The sequence below is a fragment of the Thermobia domestica genome, chromosome 9, assembly GCF_964235325.1.
Source record: "Thermobia domestica chromosome 9, izTheDome1.hap1.1, whole genome shotgun sequence".
Taxonomy (NCBI): Eukaryota; Metazoa; Arthropoda; class Insecta; order Zygentoma; family Lepismatidae; genus Thermobia; species Thermobia domestica.
In genome coordinates this window covers 35,104,120-35,123,188 of record NC_137462.1, presented here as the reverse complement: position 1 = coordinate 35,123,188, position 19,069 = coordinate 35,104,120, and the positions used below count along the sequence as shown (strand labels likewise).

Genomic DNA, 19,069 nt, shown 5'->3' with positions numbered 1-19,069 from the left:
GTGGGACATTAAACGATAAAGATGTTTATTTAAATAATTGATATTGCGATCTATGATGATAAGACATGACTGTTGGTTCAATATGCCTAGTTTCCACATTTTGTGTCATATTTCGTTAGTACCTAAATTTCCGTTTGTTAGATTTTGTAATTACCTCAATTGCGCATTTTTTTTCCTTTTTTTGTTACCATTCGTTTTATCTTATTACCTAACTTCTTTCAAATAGTTATTTTCACTTGTTCTTAAAAATTTATGAAAGGTTGTGCCGTCCTCAAGAGAGTTAATACACAATATATGGTTTTCGTGTAACGCGTGCACTACGAATAAATTCATGCTCATTATATAAATCAACAATAATTTTCTTGAATATGTTTTTTATCTTCTTATCTAAATCCCAAAGATAAAGGTTTACATTTCACAGTAAGAAATAGTATATCGTAATAATGCAGTTTTTTTCAAAGTTTTTAATGTCCCTGAAAGTAACATATCTTCATTTGTGTTTTGGAATGCGGTAGGTTGAGTAAGTGAGTAGTAATAAATTGTGTCTTGATATCCAAGGGTAAGATAATTAATTGTTAATATTCTAAGACTTTCACCGGCTTAGATAAATCAAGCTAGAAAATATGAGTTTGCTGTATGGTGGCGGTGCATTCCCTCAATCTCAAAATTAACAAGCTTGAGAGCTTCAAGTAATGTGATTACATATATTTTTTATTTTCTGACAGTGTAAATTGGCATCGATATTATTTTAGTCTCTACAAGAATAATATATAATCGTAATAATTAGGGAGAGGAAATAAAGAAACAAGAAGATATTCTAACTTCTTTCAGTAGACCTAATCATATTTACATATGATAGCGTACATCAAATCTATATATCTACTATACATTTATATGATTTGTATAAGAAAATACACCAAGAAAAGCAGTTTGTCAACTTTGTCTATATCTTTAACACTTACGTTGCATGATATTTAATTTCTGACTACATAGAGCTTAATTTTCACAGCAAGAGCTTCTTTTCAATCCAAGTCGTTTTCTGAGTACACTTTGAAGGAAAAAGATACATGCTTTAAAATATAACGAAAAGTTTTGTCACACGACTATGTCCTACAGTTTATTTTTTTTAACTGATGATTAATGAAAGTGATATAGAACTGATTGAACGTGAATGTGAAAGGAAATAGGAAAATCATGCGAAAACTAAGTACACGATGTCGTCATTACGAACTCACATATCTTGAGGTCGAATGAGTTATCCCTCGAGCCAGAGAGAGCGCTCTACCACTAAGCTATCCTGTCCCCAATCCTGACCTTGTCTACATAGTACATTAGTTAGTCGTGTAATATTTTGAGCTCACAACGAGATTCCACATCCTAAGGAGCCCATTTTGACATATTTTATTGAACGTTTAAGTGCATAATATATTTTAGTGAAATGGGATTTCTAGTTAACGTCCCACATTAATATGTTCTTTAAGCTAATGGAGAAGGACGATTAATGAAAGTTAATAGTTATTAAATAATTGGTGATAATGTCGGAGGAAACGGAAGAAACTCGAGAAAATCCACAGACACGATTTTATCTACCATGGCTTGGCTTGGGATCGTACTAGAAATTCGCTGCTTCAGAAATGAGCATGTTATCCCTGAACCACCATACTTTACATGGGTTTTAGTGAATTTACGCTTGTACTTTTTTTTTAACTATTAAGGTCAAAATCTGTTATCTATCCTTCGAGATTGAAAAAGAAAACACAAATTTTGTTAAGTTCATACACTTAAAAATTTACTTTAAACCCACAAATAAATAGCTGAAAGGAGATATTGAACTTGTAAACAATACTATGATAAATTCGAGTGACTGACCTCCAGAAAGAAGATGTCCATGTACCTCTCCTCCTCCACGTGCATTGAATACACATATCTGTACGGTAACTCATCTTCTTCATCTTCTGCTGGGTTGGCCTGCAATGGATCGTAACTGTTACTTTTGTGATGTGAAATATTCGTCCTATAAAGATCGAGTCATGAATTTATTTAACATCATCCTTTACTTACAGCACGAATACCAACCCAAACCCAAAATCAATATACTGTACATGCATAGCAGAAATAGAGAAAATTTAACGCACCAATAGTAACGAATGACTATTATATTCAACATATGGGGCGTTCAAAGCACAAGGGAGTTAAGTCATATTACCAAACTTGTGAGGGGAAAAAAGATATTAAGTTTAAATGGAGCGCTTAACTACATGCTAAAGCGTGAGAAAAAGTACAAAATCTGTACGGTACGCTTAATTACGTAGTAAAAAGTGAGAAAAATAAGTCATAAAGTTTGTACGGAACGCTTAATTACATGTCAAAATATGAGAAAAAGACAAATTTTGAACGGAACGCTTAATTATATAATAAAGTGGGAGAAAAAAAGACAAAGTTTGTACGGAACACTTGATTACATGGTAAAATGTGAGAAAAATAAGACAAAATTTGTAGGGAACGCTAATTATGTGTTAAATTGTGAGAAAAATGTCACAAAATATGAATAGAACGCTTAATTACACCCTAAAGTGTGAGAAAAAGACAAAAACTTTGTACGGAACGCTTAATTATATGCTAAAGTCTGAGAGAAAAGACAAAAAATTGTATGGAACGCTTAATTACATGACAAAATTTAGTTTTTTTAATCTTATAAAAGTGAAATGCGCCACTAATAGTGCTTTTCGTAACTACATCCCGTGTGTAATTTGATGATTAAATATTGTGAGTGCTCTCATTTTTTTCTTGTGCATTGTAGAATAAAAAAAAACGATGGTGGACATCTGGGACCCGCGACTGACAAATATGGCGGCCGTTCCAAGATGGCGGACGAATGATATTTTTATTTGTCTCTATCTCGGTTTATTTTTCATCCGATTTTGATCATCTTTTTTCTATACGAAAAGTCTTTAGTAGCTCTATATTTTATTTATTACGACATTTCTTGTCTTATTTTTCTCACTTTAGTTTTTATCCAAAATGCAAAATTCATGTTTTTGGTCATTTTTTATATTTTTTTCAATATTGTTGCAAGAGAAGTTTGGGATGAGATTAAACTAACTGTGAATATGGAGAAATCAGTTTTATTGGATACTTAAGATACGAGATGTGATGGTGAAGGTCTTGAACTCTCCACTGGTAAACGTGGTGCCATTTCAAGATATCAGACGGACGAAATTTAAACCCATCTCAATCCTTTCACTTAAGGTGGGGAAGAACTGCTTAATATTGCCACAATGACTATTGCACCACCTGATATGAAACATGATGTGTCCATCGTGTCAGACATTGGTTTACAAGAATACCAAAAATTTGTTAGTAAAGGAATTATGTTAACAAAGAATTTCTGGTATCCATTTTCACACAGAAAACTAAAATTGTGGAAGACAATGATTAAAAAAAAGTGAAAGTTCCAAGTAAAGAAGGTATTCTAGAAATAAAATATGACAAAAAAATGTTTAATCGTCTTGCTGTTCTTTGTCGACCGGGTCCTGATGTAAATTTCAAAGATTATCGGGAAGTATGAGTTAATAGCAGTCTCAAGATTCATGTTTGCAAGTGATGGAACAATATACATAACTCAAGCTAAAAGTAAGCTGATGCACCATTTGAAAGAACTTTGCACAAAGAAGGTAACAACAGAGATTCCTAATCCTTCTTCAGTAACCAGCAAAGGTGTAAACCAAGTAGAATCTACTGAGACTACAATTATAGATGGTATGGCAGAATTACATACATTGATACCTTCAAAAGATACGCAAACTGTTGCTGATTTGGCAGATCAGTCCAGTAATAAAATTTTAGGCAAGTACAACGAATACGCAGTAATTCATATCGTATTCGATACTTACTTTGAGAATTCCCTAGAAAATGCCACCAGAGAAAAACGGCAGCATGGTAACCTACCTGTTATGTACAAGGTTGAAGAAAAAATTAATATGAAACATGTCACCATGAAAAAAACTTTTATCTCATTATAAAAATAAAGACTTTCACACTGTAGTATTAAGTCAGAATTTGCTCAAAAAGTCCAGTCATTTAGAAAAAGCTGTTGTTCTTTCTTTCCGTGGCGAAGTCAAGTCAAACAAATCACTGACAGAAGATCTTAGCAATTCACAAGAAGAAGCTGATACAAAGTTAACCCTCCACGCAAATCTTGCAACCCAACGAGGAGCTAAAAAATTAACAATTTTTCACCAGATACTGATATTCTTGTACTGGCGATTACTAAATATCCAGAATTGACAAGTGACACTACATTTGTTTTAACTGCTTCTCAGAAGCGCGCCAATCGTATAGATTGCATTCCCTTTCTGGATGTGACACTACTGGTTCTTTCAGTTATAAATCAAAATAACAGTTTTTGAAAGTTTCATAAATGCTAGCGACAAAATTATCAAAGCTCTTGCCATAGGTCAAACAGACATTATAGAGGATGAAACACACACTGCACTTGAAGAGTACATGTGTTCAGTGTAGCCTACATGCCAAAACTAAACATTAAAACCTTGAGTGAGCTAAGGTGGTGCTTGTTTACAAAAAAGCAAGTTCAGGGATTAAACATACTTCCGACTCAAGCTACCTTTCACCCGTCTATAACAAGAGCTCATTATCAAGCGATGATATGGCGAAGAGCTAATATTCCACCCAACTTCTGATTTTGACTGGAAGGTAAAGGAAAATGAATACCTACTTGTCGTGTGTGACATGCCTTGTGCTCCTCAAGAACTACTTTCATCAGTACGCTGTTTCCTGTGTCAAGTTATGGTGTCTAGCATCCTGCAAGTGTGTGCAAAATGTTGTACCATGTACTGAAATGTGCTCATGCTCGGCTGAGACTGATAAATGTGAGAATGTTGCAAATCTTGATGAAGTGGATTACGATGACAGGAATATCGAAGACTCTATGCTATTCTGAAGTTGAACTTTTCATTCAGTTTCAAGTTTGACTATTTTTAACATCTAAGTACATGATATATAGTAACTATACACCGATAATAATGATAATTTTGCACTAATATGTGCATCATTTAGTAATAAGTTCCCTTTACCTTGTCTTACGTCTATAGAGCTTATTTTTTTTTCTGTTCCTGTACTAGTAGATTTTCAAAATGTTAGCTGCAGACTGTAGTTTTATACAGTTCTATACTCGTTTTACTTTATTTTGGATACAATTAAAGCAGATAGTAGAAAACTTGTAGCAAACAAAAGAGTAGAGCTGTTAAAACTTTTCGCTTAAAACAAAGATAATCGAAAACGGATGAAAAATAAACAATACAGATATGGGTTTAAATTTCGTTCGTCCGCCATCTTGAAATGGCACCATGTTTGCCAGTGGAAAGTCCAAGACCTTCACCATCACATCTCGTACATCTTAAGTAGCCTATACAATAAAACTTATTTCTCCATATTCGCAGTTAGTTTAATCTCTTTCCACACTTCTCTTGCTATAATATTTTTTTAAAAAGTACAAAAAATGACTAAAAAACACAAATTTTGCATTTTGGATAAAAACTAAAGTAGAAATGTCGTAATAAATAAAAGTATAGAGCTACTAAAGACTTTTCGTTAAAAAAAAAAAAAAAAAAAGATGTTCGAAGTCGGATTAAATAATAACCGAGATAGAGACAAATAAAAATGTGAATTATCCGCCATATTGGAACGGCCGCCATATTTGCCAGTCGCAGATACCAGATGTCCACAATCTCTTTTCCTATTCTACAATGCATAAAGAAAAAATGAAACTACTCACAACACTTAATCACAAAATTGCACAAAGCATAAGAATATTGGTAGTTAGAAAACCCACTATAAAGTATACCTGAACCTTGCGCATTACTTGATATTAGAAAACGATAGTCGGATTTCAGTCGATATCCCAAGATGTTAGAATTGGAAATCTTCGAGTTTTACGTTCCACAATTATGCCGGTTAGGCTAAAGGAGTCGGTGATAATAAGAAATGAGTGAAATAGTGGAATGAAGAAAGTGGGAGGGAACGGGAGAACCCCAAGAAAACCCACGAGCACGGTGTTTGTCCACCACAAAATCCATACGGCGCGAGCATGTTAGAATTGGATTTTGATCTATCTCCAGATATTAGAATTTAAAATCTACAAAAAAATAAATAAATAAATAAATAAATAAATAAAATAAAATAAAAAACGTTTTCGAATCGACTTTATATCAACCTAGAGATTTAAAAGTTGGTGCATATTATTGGAAAATATGGATAAGAGATGGCGCTGTAAACACTAATTAGGGAAGTATATGAAGTGGTACGCGGGGATCTGCATGTGTTATATATCGTTGGAAAGGTCACACCGAGTATACTTAACATGTGAAATATCTCGCTTGAATGGGGCCTGTAGGGGGCGTGGCGGCCATTTAAAGATCAAAACAAGGCTCGCTCCGAAACACCAAAAAACGTGGATAAAATAACAAGCTATGACGTAATTGTTTTAAGACGTGGTGTATATATAGGTTTGAAAGGTAGCTGAATACGAATCTGACATCAAATGTTTACAAATCAAAATGGCGGATCCAAATTACAAAGAAACATGTTATGAATCTGAAATCAGGTATATTGAGATATTCGACGCCGCTGTGTATGAATCAGATACTAAAAGTGTAAAATTCAAAACGGCGGATCCAAGATGGCGGACAAAATGTAAAATACTGCTATGGAACTGAAAGCAGGTAGATAGAGGTTTTCGTGGTCGCTGAATACGAATTCAATTTTAAACGTACAAAATGCAACATGACGGGTCGAATGTGGCGGACGCAAAATGCAAAAAAGATATGTACAGAACGGGCATACGTTATTCTTACACATGTAGTACAAAAATACCTATAGTCATAAGGGGGGCAAGTAGATGATGTTTTACAATAAACAGGGAACGTGTTTTGCTATACAATCATGCCAACATTGAGGCACAGAATGCAGGGCAGGGTTTGTAGTGCACATGAAAGTTTTATGATATGAAAAGATTGCAATCATCGGCAATAATTATTTTACTACCAACTCCCTCCCGTGCCACCGGAGAGATACGCAGGGATCGGCATGTGTTATATATCGTTGAAAAGCTGCATGGACTACTCTTCGCATCTGTTATATCTCGCTTGAATGGCCTCTGTAGGGTATGTTGCAATTATTTTCATATACCATCTGAAGATTCGAACAATGACAGTGAAAAGTAAGCATTTAAAATATCGTTATGCTTCCATAACTGTCTTTCCGGTTTCACATTATGTCGTATACACTTGTGAGCAATATCTATGATAAATGTCCACTCTCTGTAGTAGGGATGGTACTGATACCGAGAGTAATTTCGATCTTATCGGACAAGGACTGATAACTTGGCACGACCTCAGCAAAAGAAAACGGACATGAGATTTGGAACATGGAATATTAGAAGTCTTTATGGGGCAGGCGCGTTAAAATCCGTAACGAGTGAGTTAGAGAAATACAAGATGGACCTAGTAGGAGTTCAGGAAGTTAGGTGGGATGGAAATGGATCTGTGAATTCCGGAAATTTTACGTTCTTTTACGGGGAAGGAAATCAAAATCACCAGTTAGGAACAGGGCTTTTCGCTCACAAACGAATATTACCAGCAATTAAATGTGTTGAATTTGTCACTGACAGACTTTCTTTTATTACTCTTAAAAGTGGTGTGATATTATTATTTTAAATGTACATGCTCCAACTGAAGATAAGGGTGACGATATAAAAGATAGTTTTTACGAAGTGCAACGGATATTTGACCAACTCCCACGATATCATATGAAAATTCTATTAGAGGATTTCAATGCGAAGGTAGGACAAGATTATATTTTCAAACCGATTATAGGGAACGAAAGTCTGCATAAGGAAAGTAATGACAACGGTGTTAGACTTGTAAACTTTGCAACGTCCAAAAACACAATCGTGAAGAGGATATTTTCAAACCGTGTACCAACCAAAATTCCCACATCGCGACGTTCATAAATACACGTGGACATCACCAGACGGAAAAGCACATAATCAAATTGATGACGTTTTAGTAGATAGAAGAAGGCAATCTAGCATAATTGATGTCCGGTCGTTTAGAGGGGCTGATTGTGATACTGATCACTACCTGGTAGTAGCGATAATACGAGAGAGATTATCTTTCAATAAAGGTAATATTTAATGTCCGAAAACGGATAGATTTAATTTAAAGAAATTAGAAGAGAACCAGGTAAGAGATCAATATCAGATTAAAGTTTGGAATAGATTCTCGGTTTTAGAAGACTCGGAGTGCACTAGTGTTGAGGATACTTGGATTGAAATTAGAGATAGCATTAGAAGTTCAGCAATAGAAAAAGTTGGGACACGCGGAAATACGTAGGAACAATCCATGGTTCGACCAGGAATGCCTTAATCTAACAGAGAAGAGAAAACAGGCAAAATTACGCTGGCTACAAAATTCGAATGAAATAACTACACAAAATTTCGCAGATATCAGGCGGGAAACTTCCAAAACTTTTAGAACAAAGAAACGCAATTTTTTGAAAGCTAAAATTAAGGAACTCGAAGATAATAGTAAAAATAAAAATATTCGGGACATGTATATGGGGATCAGCGAATTTAAGAAAAGCTCATCAACCTCATGCTTATATATTAAAGAAAGCTGACGGAACAGTTCTCACTGATACGGATAGCCTCTTAAATAGATGGAAAAATTTCTTTGACGATTTGCTGATCACGCAGCCAAAAACTAATGTGCGTGGAGAAAAGGAGATATACACCGCAGAACCGTATATTCCAGAACCCAACCGAATAGAAGTAGAAACCGCTATAAAGAAATTAAAGAAACACAAATCTCCGGGCGTAGATGAAATTCCGGTTGAGTTAATTTTAACTGAAGGCGAAAAATTGTGGAACAAGATACACAAACTCATTCTCCTTATCTGAAACAAGGAAGAATTGCCACAAGAGTGGAAAGAATCAATCATTGTTTCAATTCACAAGAAAGGCGACAAAACTGACTGTAATAATTATCCAGGCATTTCTCTTCTGTCAACGTCCTATAAAATTCTTTCAAATATTCTATTAGCAAGATTGACCCCATACGCAGGTGAAATTATTGGAAATTATCAATGCGGATTTAGACGAAATCGATCAACTATCGACCAAATATTTACCATTCGTCAAATACTCGAAAAAAAGTAGGAATACGATACCCGGTACATCAATTATTTATTAATTTTAGAAAGGCGTACGACTCGGTTAGGAGAGAAACATAATACAACGTTTTTACAGAACTTGAAATACCGGGAAAGCTAATTAGATTCATTAAGATATGTTTAAATGAATCCCAAAGTAAAGTCCGGGTAGGAAAATTTTTGTCCACGAGCTTTCACGTCGAAAATGGCCTGAAACAAGGAGATGCGTTGTCGCCATTATTATTTAACTTTGTGCTGGAATACGCCATAAGGAAAATCAAAGACGGCAACCAGGGCCTATTAGAGTTGAACGGTATTCACCAGGTTATGGCATATGCTGATGATGTAAATTTAAAAAGGGGATGATAGGAGAACAATAGAAAGAAATGCAGAGATCTTATTAAACACTTGCAGGGACATGGGTTTAGAAGCAAATGCAAAGAAAACTGAATACATGGAAATGCGTCGGGACCGTAATACGGCAAATTGTGGATGCGTTAAAATATTAAATAATACTTTTGATAAAGTGGATACTTTCAAATATTTAGGATCAATATTAACAGACGAAAATCATATTCATGAAGAAATTAAATGTCGACTAAAAGCAGGGAATCCGTGTTACTATTCGGTTCAAAATCTCTTGTCGTCGCGAATTCTGTCGAGGAATTTGAAGCTTAAAATATATAAAACGATAATCATGCCTGTTGTTCTGTATGGTTGCTAAATATGGTCGCTTACTCTGAGGGAAGAACATAGACTGAAAGTATTTGAGAACAAGATCCTGAGACGAATATTCGGACCCAAGAGGAACGGGAATGGGGAATGGCGGAAACTTCATAACGAGGAACTACATAATTTATATGGTCTATCCAACATTGTTACGGTCGTCAAGTCTAGGAGGCTTAGATGGGCAGGTCATGTAGCCAGAATGGAAGAAAGTAGAAACGCTTTCAAAGTCTTGACTGGAAGACCCATCGGGGAACGGCCATTAGGAAGACCTAGGCGCAGATGGGAGGACAATATTAAGGTGGATCTCGCAGAGATAGGAATACAAAGTAGAAACTGGATCCAATTAGCTAAGGATAGAAGTCAGTGGAGAGCTTTTATGAACGCGGCATTGAACCTCCGGGTTCCATAGGCCATAGAGTTAGTTTGTTAGTTAGTGCTTTTACAAATCGAGAGGAGATCGAGACGGAGCACGGAGCCCAGTCTCGTCTGGGTACTCATATGTCCATTCTGTACTTTTGCACCGTTTGTCCAACATATTAGATGCGTCATATTGCATTTTGCACTTTTAACATTGAATTCGTATACCGCGACCACGAAAACTTCTATCTACCTGTTTTCAGTTCCAGCAGTGTTTTACGTTTTGTCCGCCATATTGAATTTTACACTTTTAGCATCCGATTCATACACAGCGACGTTGAATATCTCCATATACCTTATTTCGATTCATAGCATGTTTCTTTGTAATTTGTGTCCGCCATGTTGGATCCGCCATTTTGATTTGTAAACATTCGACGTCAGATTCGTATTCAGCTACCTTTCAAACCTATATATACCACGTCTCAAAACAATTACGTCGTAGTTTCTTATTTTATCCACGTTTTCTGGTGTTTCGGAGCGAGCCTTGTTCTGATCTCTAAATGGCCGCCACGCCCCTTACAGGCTCCATTCAAGCGAGATATTTCACATGTGAAGTATACTCGGTGTGACCTTTCCAACGATATATAACACATGCAGATCCCCGCGTATCACTTCATGTACTTCCCTAGTAAGTATTAGTGAGCTTTGCTCTCAGTTTTTATTCAATTTTTACTATTTACATTTCAATAGTTTTGACAGTTTTGTTATTTGTTACAATTTTAATATACTGTGATTCAATTTCAATACGTTCATGCGCCGTTTATCCTTCCTTATTACATTAACAGTGTGAAAAACAATTATAATTAAAACAGGCTAATTCGGCCATTTTGGCACGAGCCATCTTAATACATAATCTTATTTCAAACAATTTTCATTTAAAACAAAATTAGTGAAACAGTCCATAGGGCTCGAAGGCCGGGACTTCCTTTATATAAATCTCCCGTAAGAGAGGTAACTGGAAATGGAAATATAGCATTAATCTTCAGCAAACAATCTGAAAATCAAAAATAACGATATTTGGTAAAATATATATAGTAAATAATTATAAATTTTCATTGAGAAGGAGAGAATTACTACCATGAAGTGCTAAAATTTAGTATATTCGGGAGAAATTCTTCTCTGTCCCTTATCATCGTTTATATACCATCATTTATCTTTCAAATGATTTATTCTGGGATATAAAATAGAACAAAATTTAATTCCGAATTTCATGTGTACTGTTAAATTCTACGACTATTTGAAATCTTAACTTAGAAGTTCTCTAATAAATTAAGCAATAGTATTTATCTACTGATATATAACTGTCTAATGAAGCATGCAGAAACGGAATTGGAACATTTTAAAACTTAATGTACAATTTACGAACCAATTTACTCAAAGCAGATAACGTTTGCTTAAAGTGGTAGATGTGAAGACTTCGAAGTATATGTACGTCAGTATATGTAATCTAAAAATAATAATATATAATTTTAAATAATATTTGTATTTATTTTGTAATCACTTATATAAGTTTTTAAAAATAAATAAATTATTAGAAAATAAATTTATTATTTAAAAAGTAGTTAACAAGGAACACAGATAACATGATAAGTCATCAATTACCGTTGAATTAATTTTTCTAGTCGCTGCCTTAACCTAGATTTTTGGGTAATTCAAATTTTGGTCACTGTAATTTCTACGGATGGCAACACTGATTATTCTTCCGATTAGTATTTTCGGGTGTAGAATAACATTATCTATTATTGTGGTAAGTTACCTTTTGATTATCTCCTTTCACTTACGAAAAACAGGCACAAGAAAAATTGTTAGCTTTTGAAAAATATTTAGTAGTCTGCCCCCTTAAGGTTGGTTTAAAGGGACAAGTTCTGCCGATAGATGACATCACAGTCTTCGTCTCTCTCCCATGTATTTTTTGTCTTTCACGAAAATTCACGATTTCTCTTACAAATTTCAACCTACAGATTTCAATTTTTTTGAAAAGGAATTTCATAATCTATGGAAGGCAATAGTCCGTGCCGATTTTTTTTTATTTAGAATTTTCTTCATTGTTGAAATGGCTTGATTGTTGAAATGGATATCCAAACCTTTAACAATGGAACTGTTTCAACAATGAAGAAAATTCTAAATAAAAAATCGGCACGGATTGTTCCCTTTAATATGTTTTGAAGTTTCTTCTCTAAAAATTTGAAGTCTCTAGGTTGAAATTTATAAAAGAAATTATAAATTTTTGTGAAAGGTAAAAAATACATGGGACAGATACGAAGATAGTAGTGACATCTATCGGCAAAACTTGTCCCTTTACACTAACCTTAAGTGGCGCTTTTTTTTTCGCTCGTTTGCCATGTCTTCTAAGCTTGGCAACGTTGTTGGTGCACTTCTGTTGTTTCAGTTCTTCTCAAGTGTGTGTTCGGAAGGCAGCTCCACGAATTGTACCGAATTTTTCCGATGTATCACACGTAAGACAAAGCAGTTCTATGATTCATGTAGAAAACTGAAATGAAATCTTTAAGTTTTACGTCCCACCGTTATGCCGGTTAGGCTAAAGGAGACGATGATGATGAGAAATGAGTGAAATGGTGGAATGAAGAAAGTGGGAGGAAACGGGAGAACCCCGAGAAAACCCACGAGCACGGGTTTATCCACCACAAAGTCCACACGGCGCGAGCTGGGATCGAACCAGGGACCCCAAGCACCGGAAGTGAATGCTCTACCACTGGGACACCTCGCCCCCCATGATTCGTGTAGAGTCTAGGCTTCACGAGTCATTGTGGTTTACTATAATCATTACGCATAATCCTCACATTGACGCACGTAGGCCTACATGAAATGTGTTGAGTAGGTTAAGAAATTGCGTTATTAATCCATTAAGAACTTCAATTACGTAAAATATATGATCTAAGGAAAATAAAGCATACAGCACGTTTTCACATACTGGCATTCTTTACAAGTAAGTTTCCCATCTTCGATTCCCAGTGGGAGAGTATTAAAATACTGAGCGCATTCCCGTGGTTTGCACTGGATTCCACCTTCAACTGGATTTCCTCGTGTCACATAGTTAGAACAAACAAACTTCACGAATAACTTCATAAATTACCGTACGTGTTTTTTTATTTTTTTTTTTTATTTATTTAACATTGAAATGCATAACGGGCTTCAGCGCATTCATGCTTTTATGCACATCTACGAGCTATTTGGGTTAAGAAAGTGTTCTGTGAATGGTCAGTGTTCTTAGAAATGATAAACAAGTAACAATTAAACGTTCGAGATAAGACTCGTTTACGTTTACGAAAGCATATAATCTACCTGCTAGTAGCATAATTTGCTCGTAACATTGAGGTTTTACATTTATTGCATAAATGGAATAGTTATATATCACATTTTTCATGTATTAATTAGTTATTCAATCTAAATATCTAGTTGCAACTCACTTCAAGTTATTAATATTTATGTTGGAAATTCGTGTGATTGACAGAACAAAATGCAGATACATCTAGAATCAAAATCATCCCTTCCAGAAGCTGAACATGAAACGAGGATCATTGGTTTCACAAATTTTATTTTCTACTATGTAATAGTTTTTGTTTTATTGAAATCCAGCAAAATTTGTAACTAGATCTTGAATTAAGGCTCAAACTGAAGCATACAGCACTGACCATTTGGGTCAAGGACGGTTAGCTGGATTTTAGCATTCAAACCTTATGGATGATGCATTGTGAGTTCACTCTGTTACACAGGAAGGATATTTTTAAAAGGTTGATCCTCATTTGTCCTCACGACAGCGGCATAACATTAGGGCAGACTCTCCCTTTCTTGAACGAGAAAAGTCAGATTACGTATTACGGTCTTTCATAGCATAGCACCAAGTGTTCATTATGGATAGACCAAAGAAATTATCAAAATATCAAATAATTCGGTATTTCAATTTAGTGCTGAGGTCGGAGCAGTTAAGAATGCACAACGTCTTAGAAACAGACCAATATCTCCGATAGTAAAGTACGGAACAAAAATAAATTATCAATGAGCCATTAGAACTACCAGAGTCATCGGGCTACCCAGACTAACCCGGTAACCCATTCCATCATTGATCAGGCTAATTTCAGCATCAAATTCAGTAATTTCTCAATTCACCGCAATTTCTATTGATCAGAGCTCCCTCGTGGCTAAGCGGTTACCGTACGCGCCCTTGGCGTGGGAGACCCGGGTTCGATTACCGGTGGAAACTCATGTGGTTCGAATACCGCGTTAATCAGTATGCCTACGTCTCATATAGCTCCGTTGCTGAACAGACGTTAAATTCAACTCAACAACAATTTCCATTCATTAAAAACAGACAAATCATTCCAAATATTAATATTTATTAATTTATGTTATCTCGAAGAAAAAAATATTATTTAGATTTCATACTCTTTTTACAGTAGACTAGTTAATAAAACTATATAATCAACAAAAAATTAATTTACATGTCTATAAGCTATTAATATAAAAATATTAATAATTTATCTGGTATATAATTGAACAACTTCCACAGCGAAGACTCTAGTACTTCGGTAACACAATCTCGAAAATGCATTTATAATTTTGTCTGCTGCAGTATGCCATAACTAATTATAACTCATTTAGTTTCTTTGAGGTTTTTATCATAATTTTAGGGACCCGAAGATTATTTTGCTGAAGTGTCCACACATTTATCATTGTGCCACTACTTCACGACGTTAGTTGAATCTATCCGAAGAGTCTCAACGTAGTATGAAGCCGAACGGAGTAATCAAATTCAGCGCTGCTTGACCTCGGTAAACCCAAAGAGATCGGGAGTATATAGCGGCTAAAGATTTGGCCTTGAATAGAAGCAAAGACCTACTTTCTTCTGCTATCACTCATACCGGTACATACAAACAATACATATTTAAGTGTGCTTAATAGAGGACAAACACCGTATACATGGTTTTGTCGGGTTCTCTCGTTTCCTCTTTTTTTCCTTACACCATTTATCAGCCATCTCATTACTCCTGTCTCCTTTAACCTCGGTGCAAAATTGTGGGACTTTAAAGTAAAAATAACGTTATTGGAATTTAATGCCAATTTACAACACGTCTATATGAGAAAGGACCTGTATTTAATCACTTACTTCCCAGACAGATGTCTAAACCAGGACTGGTGACCGTATTTTCTAATTAATGACGTTCCGAGAACACAAAAAATATTGTCCCGATTTAAAAAAAAATGGCACATGTTTTTATTATTTAGTCACCGTAATAAGGTGACCAGAATCTTAACTTGCAAAAACGGGACGTATATAAATCGGAGGCAGGGGATAAACCTCTGATTCCCAGATTACATTTTGGACACCAACAGAGCTTTCAAAAATGAAAAAAAAAAATCTTTCAGTTTTACGTCCCACGTTTATGCTAGCTAGGTTAAAGAAAGAGTGATTGTGAAAAATGAGTGAAATGGGGGAATGGAGAAAGTGGGAGGAAACGGGGGAACCCTGAGAAAACCCATGCGCACGGTGTTTGTCCACTATAAAGTTCACTTAGCGTGAGCGGGAATCGAACCAGAGACCCCACGCATCAGGGATGAACGCTCTACAACAAAACCATTGAAAAATTCCAGGCACGGCCTAAAAATTCTCAAAAAAATGTTGAAACGTACCTCCATAGCTGTATATATACCATATAGTCATTTTAACGAAAGAGTGTAGAATTTACTCTCATATTTGGAATAACAATTACCGGATACTTTGTGTATTTTTGCTTAGAAACGGGATATTTAGGCATCCGATTTGAGAATCAGAAAATGGGAAGTCGAGACAATGGCTGAAAAAATAACATGACTGTCTCGGCTAAATCGGGACACCTAGTTACCTTACAACATAAGTTTTATTTGTAATATATGTTCGTTTATTATTTTTTTTTCCAACTTCACAATAAAAACACTGTTTTGTTTCACATTTTCATTTTATAGTACTACAGTCGGCGAGAACTATCTTGGCAGTGACGTCAACGCTCTCGGTTGCAATGCTACCAACTTACGCTATTCACAAATAGTGCTTAGATGGCGCACTGAACGCTTCGCACGTCACGGCGTAACTACAGTTTAAAATAATGCTGGTAGCGAACTAGAGACAATTTAAATAACAATGTATTTGAATAATACTAGCATATATATATATGCATTGTTACGACAAAGAAAGAAAAAAATAAGATTAGACCCTATATTTATGTCGTCAAACGACAATATCTTTCCTTTCAAAAAGCAGTTTTCTATTTCCAATATTTTTTTTTTTTTTTTTTTTTTTAACTTAAATCCAAACTTGCGCAGTATTTGTTGTAATGCCCACTCAGAACCTTTGAAGTCAATGCTTTTCTTAAGTTCGCACAACAATTTATTTAAGGTGGCGACAATGCCTTCAGCATAGAGATTGTGAATTATTCTACGAACTACTACTTCATCGAAAGAATCTAAATTTGTTTGTCTTTTGTGTGTATTTGGCTTTGCTTTACAGGGTGTTACGACGTTTTGTCCAGACTTTACTCCTTCTCTTTCACAATTCGCCACACGGATCTCTCACTGACACATGTTGCTCGGGAGGTTTCATGAACACTGTCAGAATCATTATTGTTTGCTGCAAGAAAAGTTGTAAACATTAAAAACAATGTCTCCTGCGTCACAATGCAACGGCTTGCCTTTCTTTAAGGTACTATCACCCATTCTTATACACAAAATTTCGAGAACGAGAATAAAACAAAGGATTGACAACTTTCACCAGTCAGCACAGACTGTACAGCCCTACAGAAAGAAAACACGCGCTTTTCAGTTCATTTCATTTCGCTTTTGTTTTTTAATTTGTTTGTTTTTCCTGGAAGTGCTGTTCTTATGTCTTATTGGTAAATGTTATACTTTTCGAAGCTACATTCACTAACCCCCACGCTGTTTCCGCGACCAGGAAACACGTTCACATATCATCCTCTAACTCAAGGACCGTGATAGGTAAAGACATGGGGGTTTCTTTAAAATAAACTTTGGACTTCCCTTCCCATTTCGTCCACTGCATATTTGTGTCTATCTTCAATAGAACGAAAGTTTGTAGCATGTTGAAATATAAGTGTTGTTAGAACAGAATGAACATAAATGGCTATCATTTAAAATTATTTTCCATGTACTTATAATATAAAATTCAAATATAAAATAACCATATTCTTCATGAAAATTATATAAATATAAAAGCAAAAAATGTAGCATTTATGTCTCCTCGAACTCCAGTTATCGTTACACAAAGATGACAAGTATATTTATCAAAAACGAATCTCCCATTTCGGTTCATTTTCTTTCGCTTTCCTGTTCTAGAGAACGGAGCGTGCTTTTAAGTTGGTATTTGTGTTCGCGCATTTTCTCTTTCCTGGGATTGGACGTTGAATTGAACGAAGCGTCTGCTCTAACCAGTGGGATGGCATTTGAGGAAGAGCGAAGTCTACGTCACTGCCAGGATAATTCTCGGGCACTGTAGTTGAGTATGAAATTGTTAATTTATTCCAAAATAATCATCTGATGTTTATTTACCTTTTTTGTTTTCTTATTTAAGAGTCCCAGTTTTTGTTGCAACTTTTTTGAGAAGTTCCACTTTTAGCTGTTCAAAAATGAAATCTTTCAGTTTAACGTCCCACGATTATGCCCTTCAAGGCTAAGGGAGACAATGATTAAAGCAAGTGAATGAGGATGGAAGAATTGGTGGAATGAGAAAGTGGGGGGAGAAACAGGAGTACCCCACGAAAATGTTATCCACCACAAAATTACTTTGTCGGAGATCGAAGCAGGCACCCCACACACCAGAGGTAAGCGGTCTACCACTGTGCCACTTGCTTCCCTCCCCCACTCTTTCAGCTGTTTAAATTACGATTATTTTATTCACGACTTCGTACTCAAAATACACGTCTTATAAGGAGAAGGCAGACTTTGGTAAATGAACTTCGGGGCCATTTTTATTTTATTTTATTTTATTTTATTTTATTTTTTTTTTTTTTTTTTTTTACGAGGAGGTAGTGCACATTTAAAGAGTTAATATTACAAACTGGGAGAGCGCAATGGGCAAAAATAAGGGAGAAAAACCGTCTTCAAAAGTTTTCTACTCGTCACATATGCTGTTCGACGCGCAAGTTTATCAAGTGACAGCGTGGCAGAGTGAGTAAAGTGTGCAACTCGTATGCAATGGGTCTCGGGTTCGAGTTAATCATTGTTTTGTTTTTTGCTTCAACTAATAAAGTAACCATTTGTAACTATAAATAAAATATTAATTCACCATATGAATAAAACAATAGAAATTTTAAAATCACTTGTAAAATCTTTCAATGTTCCATGTTAGCTAGCAAGAAAATTTAATCTATTCCGTAAATATACTGATATCACGAGTTGTATTATGGTTACGACAGTCAACGGCGCCGATTTCTCTGTAAATTTGGGGGGCCCATTCATAAAACAATACTTGTAACAATAAAAAAATACATATGAAAATACATATTCATAAAAATACATGGGGCCCACATGAGCTTGGGGGACGGGTCCTCCGGCCCCCCATGATCGGCGCCCTTGATGACAGTCGTTGTGTAATAAATGCTCTTGACGCTTCGTCTCTACATCTATTGGCAGTGTGCGATTTAAAGGAGTTGAGAGGGGAAATTCCCTTTGCTAATACTGGATGTTG

The 19,069-nt window shown here is 35.4% G+C and overlaps 2 protein-coding genes across 3 annotated transcripts in view; both read right to left on the bottom strand.

Moving 5' to 3' along the window:
• Positions 1–19,069, bottom strand: part of LOC145694555 (phosphoenolpyruvate phosphomutase-like) — a 300,696-nt gene that overhangs the window by 164,901 nt on the left and 116,726 nt on the right. The window lies entirely within an intron of this gene.
• The window catches only part of LOC145694552 (syntaxin-1A-like), a 97,867-nt gene that overhangs the window by 32,239 nt on the left and 46,559 nt on the right, over positions 1–19,069 (bottom strand). For both annotated transcript variants that reach the window (XM_081770874.1, XM_081770873.1), the window contains exon 2: positions 1,870–1,968. In XM_081770874.1, coding sequence (XP_081627000.1) covers positions 1,870–1,914 — 45 coding nt within the window. In that variant the 5' untranslated portion in view covers positions 1,915–1,968. The remainder of the gene's footprint in view (positions 1–1,869; positions 1,969–19,069) is intronic.